Below are 12,457 nucleotides of genomic sequence, written 5' to 3'. Positions count from 1 at the left end.
TCTATTGTTCATGACCTGGATCAAAATCAAAGTAATTGATATCCTAAAAGGAGAAATGTTCCATACTGACCTTCCTGCCGAAACGTCCAGATCTACCAATTCTGTGAATGTACAACTCTCTGTTGTTTGGTAGATCGTAGTTGATAACCAGGGAAACCTGAACACAACAACATAATGAATTCATTAAAAAAAAAAAAAAAATCAAATTTAGCTCTCTTTTACCCCGATGTAACCACATAAGTTTCATTCTTATTCCCGATCAAATTACTTAATCGTCCCGACAACACTTGATCGTCCCGATAGACCACTGATCCCGGCAGACCACTTGATCGTCCCGGTAGACCACTTGATCGTCCCAGCAGACCACTTCTCTCGACTGGACTTCAATTAATGTTGACCTATGTATGATTTTAACAACGTGCGTCCATGAGAAGGAAAATTAGTATTCTTACATATTACTGTGGCCACATGGGAAATAGAACTGGTCATGGGGTTGAGTTATGACGTTTTACGAGTCATTTGATTTTTTTTTTTTGCTAGACTTGAGGTAGGTGAATTATGTCCCTCGCTACGCTTTGGTTCAAATATTGATTAGGTACATAAACAGTTTTTTTCTCCTAATAACATCGTAATAAGGAGGCAATAAGTTCTTCCCTTTGAAGGGGTATCGGCCTCGATTTCCACGGAATGACGGTTGACTTTTTATTTATTATTGCCACGCGGCTCGCATCTCCTTATAACCTTTATAAGCTGCCGTACCGGTGTAGCGTTACATCCAGACCGGGCGTTATATTTGGTCCGGGTGAGTGTTACATGTGAAATCCATGTTCAAAATTGATAGGATAAATCGTATATTAAGAAATTACCGCTGGTTATGTACAAAATTGTAGAACGGGGGGAAACAAAAAATTGTAACAATTTCAATAACAATGATAATGTGCACTCTTTGGGTCCGTCAAACGGTCAAAGTAAACAATTTTTGGGCCCCCCCCCCCCCTTCTATCAATTTTATACATAACCAGCGGTAATTTCCTAATATACGATTTTTTGACCCCCCCCCCTTCCCCCTCCTATCAATTTTGTACATGGATTTCACATGTAACACTAACCCGGACCAAATATAACGCCCGGGCCTTCTTTAACGTGACACCAGGAAAGGTAAGATGGTTGTGTACTATCCGCGTGATATTTTATTTATATTATTGTGTTAGTTTGAATGCTCTACCTGTTGAACGTCAATTCCTCTTGCCCAAACATCAGTAGTGATGAGTACTCGGCTTTGTCCGGACCTAAACAAAAAATTTTAAGTTTTAAATACATCTTGAGTAAGACAAATGAAAGTCCAAATCATGACAGAACTATTACGATATGTTCTTGACAAATAATTTCTGACGTTAATATCCCCTGGACTGTTTTTGCATCAAATTCTGATTGGAGAACTCGGGAGAGCCCCAGGAATGTTCTTGGTTAGAATTATTAGAGAAGAATGATCTAAAATCGTGATTTACGACAAAGTGCCGGTCAACGGAGGGACTAACTATACCTACCGCTGGGTTCCCAATCTAATATATCTATGGTTACCTGAATTCCTTCATGATAGCATCTCTCTCCTTCTGTGGCATATCTCCGTGCATTGAGGAGACTGTAAAGTTGGCCTCCCTCATCTTCTCAGTTAACCAATCAACCTTACGCTTTGTGTTACAGAAGATAACCGCCTTAACAATATTTATGTTTAGATGTTTATTCCAAGCAGTGCGTAAGATCAGGATTTTGGCTTCCTGGACCCGGATCCGTAAAAATATGCGGATCAACGGGGGAAAATATCAACCAAAAAATGAAAGAAAGAAAAATGTTTCGCTCAAAACCCAAATCTGAATTAATGAAGAATGAGAGATAATAAAAATTTCCAAATTTCTGAATGGTTCATCAAGTTTAGCATAAAAATTACGAAAAAATCAAACAAATATTTGAAAATTCTGTAATGTTAAAAAATTCAGTAAATCGTTAGAGAAATGACTTAAATCCGGATCCATTTTTTTTCAGTGCGGATCCAGGATCCGGATCCGCATCAAAAATAAGTGGATCCTAAGCACCGATTCTAAGGGTGTATATTTGCATGGAAGTTATCCCCCCCCCCCTAAGAGTTGGTGTTTTTTGGAGACGTTTCTCACTGAGTAAGAGGAAAATAAATTATTGTCAAAAAATCAGTTTTAATTCAGTTCCCGAATAAGTCGTTTTTTATCTAGGAACAAATTTTATGACAAGAGTCTCCGATGAAAAACAAAAATAATGTCAAGACAAACAACCCTGCGCCGAGTGCAGATATCACTTTGTTTACTTGCGCCTACCTGAGTGATAGTGAGTGTATCGTAGAGGTCACAGAGTGTATCAAACTTCCACTCCTCCCTCTCAACAGCAACGAAGAACTGCTTAATACCCTCCAGCGTCAACTCGTCACGCTTTACCAGGATCCTGAACAATCAGAACATGGGATTACAATTTTACAAAGAAAATAACCAACTAAGATAGTTCTTATTGCGAATAGGATTCTGGATCCGCCATACAAATAAATAAATTCAATTTCTTCGGAACTCAGTGTTTAAGGCAGGTCTATCTTGATATATTCTGAACAGTTTTCTCGCTAAAGTAAGTGAAATTATTAACAAAAAAGGAATTTAAATACATTAAGTTAGGATTTCCAATGTACCTGATAGGATCTGACATAAACTTGCTGGTCATCTCGAGGATCTCGTGGGGCAGGGTAGCGGAGATCAGGCAAACCTACATCATTGAGTCGGTAAATTTTGAATAATTTGTTAGTTTATATAAAAAAATATTTTTGAATTAAAAATGTTAAATAAAATTATTCATTGAGTGATTATAAATTTTAGATAATATAAATACAGTAGATTGAATACAGATTAAAGATTGAATGTTCTCCTTTTTTCCTTCTACTTAAGAAATAACCTTAAGAATTTTGGCATTTGTAACGGATAGATCTTTAAACGTGTTCAGAGCTCGATACTAATAAATAATAATCCCGAGAGCTTGTTCTTGATATCCACTCATTGACGAAAGATTTAGATCAAGCATTGATCTCGAAATCCAAAATGTAATAAATCCCTGTTAAAGACAAATTAAAAAACCCTGAGCGAAATTTCATAATTTTAAGAGAGGTCAGACGAGAATTAGAGTTTTCTGTTTCTCTCTGTATAGTGTATACCTGAGTTGAAGGAGGTAAATATCTGTACACATCGTAGATCTGTTCCTTGAACCCCTTGTTCAACATCTCGTCAGCCTCGTCCAGTACCAACATCTTAATACCTCGGGTCCTCAGGGTCCTTATAATACAGGAATATATTTAGCATTTATAATCAGCCATTTCCCTTGGGATATTAGGAATATTTCCGCAGTATTTTGATATCTATTTAATAAACTGCCTTGTGTTATCATGCAAAACAATACATTTTTAGCCTCCTTTTTAAATCTTATATAAACAGAAACGTAAAAATTACAACAACAAAAACACATATTCTAAATGAAAACACAACACGGTTGGATACATTAATTTGGTTCAATTCAAGTATTTTGCGATAGTTATTAAAAAAAAAACCTAGTTTGCTGGTGTAAAATGTTACTTATTTGCCTCGGAACAAGAAAAAAACTTCATACACCCAGAACATACAATTGTGAGTAAAATGTCGGGTAAAATCCTCAAAATTGAATAAAAGGTTTTTGTTTCAATAAAAATGAGAAAAATCAATTTGAGAGGCGGAAATAATTAAATTAATTAAAATTGCATATCCCCACACGACCCCATGTTTTCGAAAATCATATAAACCATAAGCATAGGAATATCTATCTTGGAGAAAGGGCAGGACAAGGGTATATATTTCTAAATAGAACAAACAAAAATTCACCCCCATCCCTAATTTGACAAGCTAATACCGTTTATAGGGTTCTAAATGAAAAACTATTGTAAATTCATCTTTTCCCAACATTTTAAAATCACTCGATTCCTCAAGATATAGAGTTAGATGTTACCTGCGTCTGATCATATCGAATACTCTGCCCGGAGTTCCAGATACAACATGTTGACCGTAATCAAGTTTACGGATATCCTCACCCAGGTTGGTTCCTCCTGTTCAACCAAACCATTTGAATCAACCAAATAAAACCATTTAGATCAACCGTTCGCTTTGAATCTTTGCAACTTTACTAAAACTTGGGAACCCAGTGCTGCCAAGGTTACTAAAAGTAACTCCCGCCGTTTACCCGCATTTGAACGATATTGCCGGGAAACTAAATTGTTGCTATTTAAGTCGACCAACTCAACCAATCTCAAGCTAAGAACGTTCCCGCGTGTCTTCCGAGTTCCCCAATCAAATCCGGCGAGGGGTTTCTGAGTTGTGATCGGACAAACAAACAAACAAACAAAAAACTGGTTTTAAAACTTAATATTTGAATTGTTTAGTTTCCTATGCAAGAGTGACACTGGACGTTCATATAATCTCCAAGAGCTAGAACAACCTTCTGGATCTGTACTGCCAACTCACGGGTAGGAGACAAACACAGAACCTAAATATTCATCAACTTAAATAATAATAATAATGAGCTGTATTCGACTGTTACATGAAAGCATATAAAATATTTCACAAATACGCCGTAGACAGATCAGAGACTATTATACAGATACAGATACAACGTTACCACCCTGCAAGAGTAGTGCAAACCCCGGAAATCGGCACTGGTTTAGAGAAGACGACATTCATAAAGTTACACATTTATTAAACCTATACATGATAAAGTATGTTTTAGAGGATGTGTGTACACCATGTAAAAGTGAACTCTTATTTTTATATTTACATATATATACAAATTACACCCAAAACATGTCACATAACTTTAATTAAAGACACATCTTTTACAAACTCTGTAGATGAACCCATGCACAATGCACATAGTAACCCTCACATTTATTCCTCGTCTTGTCACGTCTACACTTGAAGAGTATTTTAATTTAAACTATACGTTATATAGTTTAACTGCACAGAGAGACGAGGGTTTATCTAACCTGGGTTTCCCTGACAGTAGTATCAATACTCTGGAGAATAGAAATAGAGAAGGTGGCAGTTTTACCAGTTCCGGATTGGGCCTGGGCAATCACGTCACGTCCCTGAACATATTTCCGTCAGAAATTGGTAATTTTTAAATGATATAATGAAAACAAAATATATATATATATATACGGAGTGAGTCAAAAAAGTGATTAAGCGGCTCCTGGAGCATAATTTACGTTTTTATGTGCATCTCTCATGTATGGTGTTATTTCTGGGTACTCCCAATGGCCCCAAAAAATCCGCGAGCATTTTCTCGTAAAAAAGCAAAATTGTGAATTTAATTATGTCTATCTGCATAAAAAAATATATAAAGATTGAATCACAGAAAATTCAAAAAATTCGCAATTTTCAGTTCTGGTCTAATTTTTACGGAAAAGTGGTTTTTCAATGGTTCTTCAGGTTTCAATTGAACAGCGTATATTTATATTTTTAGAATATACTAAGAAGAAAGGAAATAGAGCATTTAAATAACTTTTCCTTAAAACTTAGACCAGAACTGAAAATTGCGAATTTGCTTATAACGATTTTTGAGAATTTTCTATGATTCAATCAATTTTTGATAGAAATAATTTTTATTAACATTTTTGCTTTTCAGAATATTCCATTTTGAGAGAAAAAAAGGTTCGGATTTTTTGGGGGACAATTAAAAAACCTAAAAATTTCTAAAAGTATTGATAAAACACCATTTATAAGAGTTGCACAAAGAAATGTATATACATATACATATAAAAATACTAAAATGCAACTTAAAGTGGGTTGAAATTTTTGAGCTCTCCAAGACTAACCTTAACAATGGGTTTGATGGCTCTCTGCTGGATAGCTGAAGGTTTCTCAAAACCGTATGCATAAATTCCTCGGAGCAGATCTTCACGCAGGCTCATAGAGTCAAAGGTTGGAACAACCTAGAGTATAAGAAGGTTTAGAGGACACCCTATAGTTCAAGAAGGATTAGGACTACTAGAGAATAAGGAGGATTAGACAACCTAGAGTATAAAAAGGATTTGTTGTACAACTTTAAGATTAAGAATGATTAGTAAAACCTGGAGTGGAAGAAGGATTAGATTTAGACAACCTTGAGTAAAAGAAGGATTAGGACAACCTAGAGTATAAGAAGGATTAGATTAGGACAACCTTGAGTATAAGAAGGATTAGATTAGGACACCCTTGAGTATAAGAAGGATTAGATTAGGACAACCTTGAGTATAAGAAGGATTAGATTTAGACAACCTTGAGTAAAAGAAGGATTAAGACAACCTAGAGTATAAGAAGGATTAGATTAGGACAACCTTGAGTATAAGAAGGATTAGATTTAGACAACCTTGAGTATAAGAAGGATTAGGACAACCTAGACTATAAGAAGGATTAGATTAGGACAACCTTGAGTATAAGAAGGATTAGATTTAGACAACCTTGAGTAAAAGAAGGATTAGGACAACCTAGAGTATAAGAAGGATTAGATTAGGACAACCTTGAGTATAAGAAGGATTAGATTTAGACAACCTTGAGTATAAGAAGGATTAGGACAACCTTGAGTATAAGAAGGATTAGATTAGGACAACCTTGAGTATAAGAAGGATTAGATTTAGACAACCTTGAGTAAAAGAAGGATTAGATTAGGACAACCTTCAGTAAAAGGAGGATTAGATTAGGACACCCTAGAGTATAAGAAGGATTAGATTAGGACACCCTAGAGTATAAGAAGGATTAGATTAGGACAACCTAGAGTATAAGAAGGATTAGATTAGGACATCCTAGAGTATTAAGAAGGTTCAATATAACCTAAAGTATAAGAAGGATTAGGGACAACATTGAGGATAAGAGCACGACAGAGGTACTTTTATTTAAAAAAATTTCCAAGAATTATCTCTAATCCTTAACTAAGCGAACCTTTGAGGCAATATATTTTAATAGGGTATAATTTTATACATGGTTAAAGTATGTTTCACATGGATATCTCATGTGGCCGCGGCGCTCGGCCCCGAAATGAGCTTTAACCTAACCTAACCCTAAATATACCCTAATTTTATTAAACATTTTAGACAATAAAGATCTTTCTGTTCGCAGCTCTTGGCCCCCTAGCCCATCCTAGCCGCAGCGCTCGGCCCGGAAATGAATCGTTCTCTAGGAATATACCACAGTTTTATACTAAAATAACGTCAAAGTTGGACATGTGGTCGTATATTTATATCATTCATGAAGAACAGACCCCTAGTATTCCTTTAAAGTGTATAAAAACGGGTTTAATTATAAATCAACTGAAAACAAAATATATTAAAAACAACCTCGACATCCTCGCTGGTCTCAAACTCGACATTAGCCAAATCCTCCTCTTCGACTGCCCTTCTTGTAGCTTTTGACGCCATTTTCTATGAAAACAAATAACACACTTTATTATAAAGTATCAATTTACACTTTACAGTAATCAAAAAAGATATGGTGTCACGTGAAAAACACTCTCTGGATTATTAACAACGATTTGTTTTACTAAGAAGTATAAAAAATCTGACTTATTATAAAAAGATTAAGAATGGTATGCGTAAGCGGCAAACCCAAGCTCCGACTCCGACATTGTTATGGTACAATGCCGCAAACAGTTCTCAAACTCCCGCGTGCTTTGCAGCAGACAGGGTTTCGTTTTTCAAGTTCAAAATCAGGGGTTCATTTATGCTTTAATTACATGTATCAAAAAATATAAATTTTGACTTTGTACAATTATACATAATTTATTTACGTGCGAACAAGCAATCGAAAAAGAACTTAAAAGTTTAGACCCCTGAAAAAAAATTAAGGTATATGCTGATAAAAAAATGAGGATTATATGTATAATTGGGTGCCGTATATTCCGACCTAGATGATTCTAACCTAAAGGGTTTCTGACCTAAATATCGAGTAGTTTGCACGTGTTTTAGGTCGGTTTGGTTGAAAAAAGCTTTAGGTCCGTTTGACATCCTATGAGAAGTATAGTTTACCGACCTAAGATTTAGAGATATTTTTAGGAATTGGTTGAGCATATATATTAGATCTGTTTACCAAGAAGTTTAAGTTGGATTATAACGTGTCGACAATTTTAGGTCTGTTAAGCAATATTTTTAGGTTGGTTGAGCAATTTTTTTAGGTCGGATGAGCAATTTTTTAGGTCGGATGAGCAATATTTTTAGGTCGGTTACGCAATTTTTTTAAGTCAGATGAGCAATTTCTTAGGTCGGATGAGCAATTTTTTTAAGGTCGGATGAGCAATATTTTTAGGTCGGATGAGCAATTTTTTTAGGTTGGATGAGCAATATTATTAGTTAGGATGAGTAATATTGTTAGGTCGGATGAGCAATTTTTTTAGATCAAATGAGCAATATTTTTAGGTTGGAGGAGAATTATTTTTAAGGTCAGATGAGCAATATTTTTAGGTCGGATGAGTAATTTTTTTTAGGTCGGATGAGCATTTTTTTTAGGTTGTTTTACCAATAAATCAAAGCCATAAGTGAACTGTACGACTACTGTTTCAGTAATGCATAAAACGGTGTTTTTGAGGGGGGCTCAACACCCCTTGGGGCCTGTACATGCATCTCATATTTAAAACATGGATAAAATTGGTCATGTGGCGGCAGCGCCCGGCCCCATAACCTGCCCTAGCCGCGGTGCTCGGCCCCCTAGTCTGTCCTAGCCGCAGTGCTCGGCCCCTAGCCAGTGCTAGCCACAGCGCTTGGCCCAGACATGTGGCCACAGCACTCGGCCCCCTAGCCTGTCCTAGCCGCAGCGCTCGGCCCAGAAATGAGCTCAACCTAACTTAACCCTGAATATACACTAATTTTATTAAAACTAGAAATTCAAGGCGCTTCGCGCCCTTCTTTCTAGCCTTAGAGGGCGCTTCGCGCCCATCTTCTAAATTAATTTAACCCCGTCTCAGAAATTCGATAACAAAATCTTTATTTCCTAAAAAATAACATAAATTATAGGTCATGGTTACTTGTACAATGTTATAATGAATATTAGTAGTAGAAAAAATCTTACGAATTATTAGGGCGTGATCGGGGGAGACTTATTGTTGATCAGTATTGAAATACGTTTTTTTAACTTCTGAAAAATTACAGTTGGATATTTAACGAATATGAAAATATTTTGCTTAACTTTAATGATTTCACAATAACGAAAAATTTTAAGCTCCGTGGGGTGGAGTACAAAGGGAATTGCGGGCTGAAAATTTGGTTTGGCTGTCTCCGAGAGGAGATTCAAGTTGAAGACGACATTTTGCAGAGGTCTTAAATTAATGGTTAACACTGGCCCCAGGCAGGGTTTGAGGATGTTATGGTAACATACGAGAATGAAAACATAACCATTAATTTGTTTACAACATTTAGTTTGAATGAGTGTGATAGGTACTATATTGATTGATTGAAATAAACAGAAGAATTATTACGAGGTACATAAATTAATACTGTGTTAAATAATCAAATGGTTGAAGAGATTAAACAGTGAAGTAAAATTGAGATCAAGTTGCACATTTTCCTGTGCTTATCTGATAAAGTAATTTAAGGAATAGTCAAAGAAAAGATAAATTGGTAAGTAAATTGAGAATGGATTCCGAATATAAATTAAAATGAAATGATTTTAATTAAGGGTTTAATGAAACTAGAAAAGATCATTGTTTAATTTGAATGGAAAAAAATAAGAAATTAAATATTTAAATAGTTGATTCCTGCGTTGATGCTTGGTATGGTTCTATTGATTGATTTTGTTGAGATCTGGGTGGAACTCATCCTGTGCAGGCTCTGGTCTGGGTTTCGGAGCTGGAGCTAGATTTCCTGCTCCTGCTTTCTCCCCTGAATCTCTTCCTGGAATTTCTGATTCGACAGGGTTGATGGAGTTGTTCTGTGATTCTGGACTGGTGGGAATACTTGGAGTGGTTGTAGGGTCAGATCTGACAGAGGCTGGGGTTGGCGTGAGGTTCAGGTTAGGTTTCAGGGTTTGGTTCTCCTTCTGTTTCTCTTCCTGACCTCCTGATTTCTCTCTGAAGCTCCTGCTTTCCCTCCTGTTTCCTTTCCTGTTGCTCTGGTTCTTAACCCTGGTGGAGTACAAAGGGAATTGTGGGCTGAAAATTTGGTTTGGCTGTCTCCGAGAGGAGATTCAAGTTGAAGACGACATTTTGCAGAGGTCTTAAATTAATGGTTAACAACACTAATTTCAATAAAAATTGTTGAATTAAAGGTCTTTCCTGGCCGCAGCGCTCGACCCAGAAAGTGTCAAAACTTAACCTAACCTGTGGCCGCAGCGCTCAGCCCCTAGCCTGTCCTAGCTGCAGCGCTCGCCCCAGAAAGTGTCTTAACCTAACCTAACCCTAAATAAATACTAATTTAATTGAAAATAGTTGTTTTTATGTTTTACAACTATATATTTAAACATTTACAAAAAATATTACTCATCTATTGTAACCTCTGAAATAAAAATATTATACTCAACCAACCAAACCTAAAAATATTGCTCAACCGACCTAAAAATATTGCTCAACTGACCTAAAAATATTGCTCAACTGACCTAATAATATTGCTCAACCGACCTAAAAAAATATCTCAATTCTGACCTAAAAATGTTGCTCATCCGACCTAAAAATATTGCTTAACCAACCTAAAAATATTGCTCAACCGACCTAAAAATATTGCTAAACTGACCTAATATTGTTGCTCAACCGACCTAAAAAAATTTTCTCATTTGAACTAAAAATATTGCCCATCCGACCTTAAAATATTGCTCATCCGACCTAAAATATTGCTCATCCGACCTAAAAATATTGCTTAACCGACCTAAATATATTGCTCAATCGACCTAAAAATATTGCTCATCCGATCTAAAAATATTGCTCATCTGACCTAAAAATATTGCTCAACCGACCTAAAAAATATTGCTCAACCGACCTAAAATGAATGCTTATCTAACCTAAAATTGTTGCTTTAACCAACCTAAAATATATTCCCAACTGACCTAAAATATATTGATAACCGACCTAAATATATTTTCAATCTTTAGGTCTGTTTGGGACATTTCGCTAATCGAACCTACAGATTTTTAGGTCGGAAAAGCGTTAGGTCAGAAAAATGTTAGGTTCGTTTCCTCTAGGTTCGATGAGCGGTACTTATAATTGAACCAATTTTTGGAACACACATAAACTTGGTGAAACTAAATAAATTGGTTGCAAGGGCGGCTTACATATAGTTTCTTCCAGAGGGGNGGGGGGGGGGGGGGGATATGTTAAGGTCCGAATCCCTCCCGGGAAGTGTATGTTGAGGAAATCAGGTCATATTTATGCCAATGATCATGGCATAGGTGGAAGAGGGTAATTATGTTTTCTCAGTTTGGATTTTCATGAAAAATCTTCATTTTGAGTACGTCCCCCATTCCCTTCAGCCACCCTTTTACTCAGGTCCGCCATTAGCCTTTCCTGTAAAGCATGGTTTAATTGGATTCGAGTGGATTGCGGGCAGAAGTCTTCCCAGAACCGCCTAGAATTATCTAGCACCAACTGTACTGCTGGGTCTCCATACTTTTCTTTGAATGTTGAATCCAAGTTGTGCCTGAAAAAAGTTGATTTAAAAGTGGTCCAGTAAATATTAAAACAAAAACAGGAAAAATATCTGTCTTAATAAACTATAATGTGTGAAAGTTAAAAATCAAGTTTTTTGGTCTTTAGTCATTAATTTTGACTATTTTGAAGTCTTTTAAGTCAAAAAAATTTCGCATGGGGTGCGATTTTTTGTTCCTACTTATGAATTTTTTGTTCCTAAAAAATCTTGCCCCCCCCTCACTTAAATCCTGTATCCGCCCCTGTAAGTTTATGTTATCATATACTAGATAACGAGTTTATAACTGCAAAAGATCAACATTAAAACCTTAGTTGTTTAACACAATTGTGAATGTTTTGTGGTAAAAATTAACTAAAATTAATTGTATTTGTCAATTATAAATTTCTTATGTAATTCCTATGGGTTAATTAATTCATGCGTCAAAATGTGTAAATTTTAATCTTTTAAAAAAGTTTTTAAACTACGTTTCTGAAATGTAAAGTTAATTTAATTTAATTAATTTAATTAAAAAAAAAAAATTTGAATAAACATAGTTCTCTAGTTCTCTAGATCTCTAGTTCTCTAGTTCTCTAGTTCTCTAGTTCTCTGGTACTCTGGTTCTCTAGTTCTCTGGTTCTCTAGTTCTCTGGTTCTCTGGTTCTCTGGTTCTCTGGTTCTCTGGTTCTCTAGTTCTCTAGTTCTCTAGTTCTCCAGCTCTGCAGTGTTAATAGTAATGTTTAAAGTTTTATATCTTTGCATCCTTATGTGGTAGACTTTTGTTATTATAAG

At 35.7% G+C, this 12,457-nt stretch overlaps 1 protein-coding gene across 1 annotated transcript; it reads right to left on the bottom strand.

Moving 5' to 3' along the window:
- Window positions 1-28: 28 nt before the first annotated feature.
- LOC111701272 (eukaryotic initiation factor 4A-III) lies at window positions 29-7,507 on the bottom strand. The gene is made up of 11 exons (XM_023472467.1): window positions 7,403-7,507; window positions 5,906-6,022; window positions 5,075-5,176; window positions 4,479-4,578; window positions 4,045-4,141; window positions 3,224-3,341; window positions 2,708-2,781; window positions 2,349-2,472; window positions 1,582-1,715; window positions 1,226-1,289; window positions 29-157 (listed from the first exon to the last, which is right to left on the bottom strand). Exons 1-11 carry the CDS (start codon window positions 7,481-7,483, stop codon window positions 44-46), a joined length of 1,125 nt encoding a protein of 374 aa, XP_023328235.1. The 5' UTR covers window positions 7,484-7,507; the 3' UTR covers window positions 29-43.
- Window positions 7,508-12,457: the final 4,950 nt, after the last annotated feature.

This window comes from Eurytemora carolleeae, unplaced genomic scaffold, assembly GCF_000591075.1.
Source record: "Eurytemora carolleeae unplaced genomic scaffold, Eaff_2.0 scaffold431, whole genome shotgun sequence".
NCBI classification, from domain to species: domain Eukaryota; kingdom Metazoa; phylum Arthropoda; class Copepoda; order Calanoida; family Temoridae; genus Eurytemora; species Eurytemora carolleeae.
The sequence above is the reverse complement of the archived record's forward strand: the minus strand, read 5'-3'. Positions and strand labels throughout refer to the sequence as shown.

What these genes read in the sequence shown, in the direction of transcription:
- LOC111701272 (XM_023472467.1), bottom strand. Translation starts at nt 7,483, where the DNA reads ATGGCGTCAAAAGCTACAAGAAGGGCAGTCGAAGAGGAGGATTTGGCT. An exon ending in TTCGATATGATCAGACGCAG is followed by an intron (nt 3,342 to 4,044) that starts GTAACATCTAAC and finishes CTGTATTATAAG; the next exon opens with GACCCTGAGGACCCGAGGTA. An exon ending in ATTTACCTCCTTCAACTCAG is followed by an intron (nt 2,782 to 3,223) that starts GTATACACTATA and finishes TCAATGATGTAG; the next exon opens with GTTTGCCTGATCTCCGCTAC.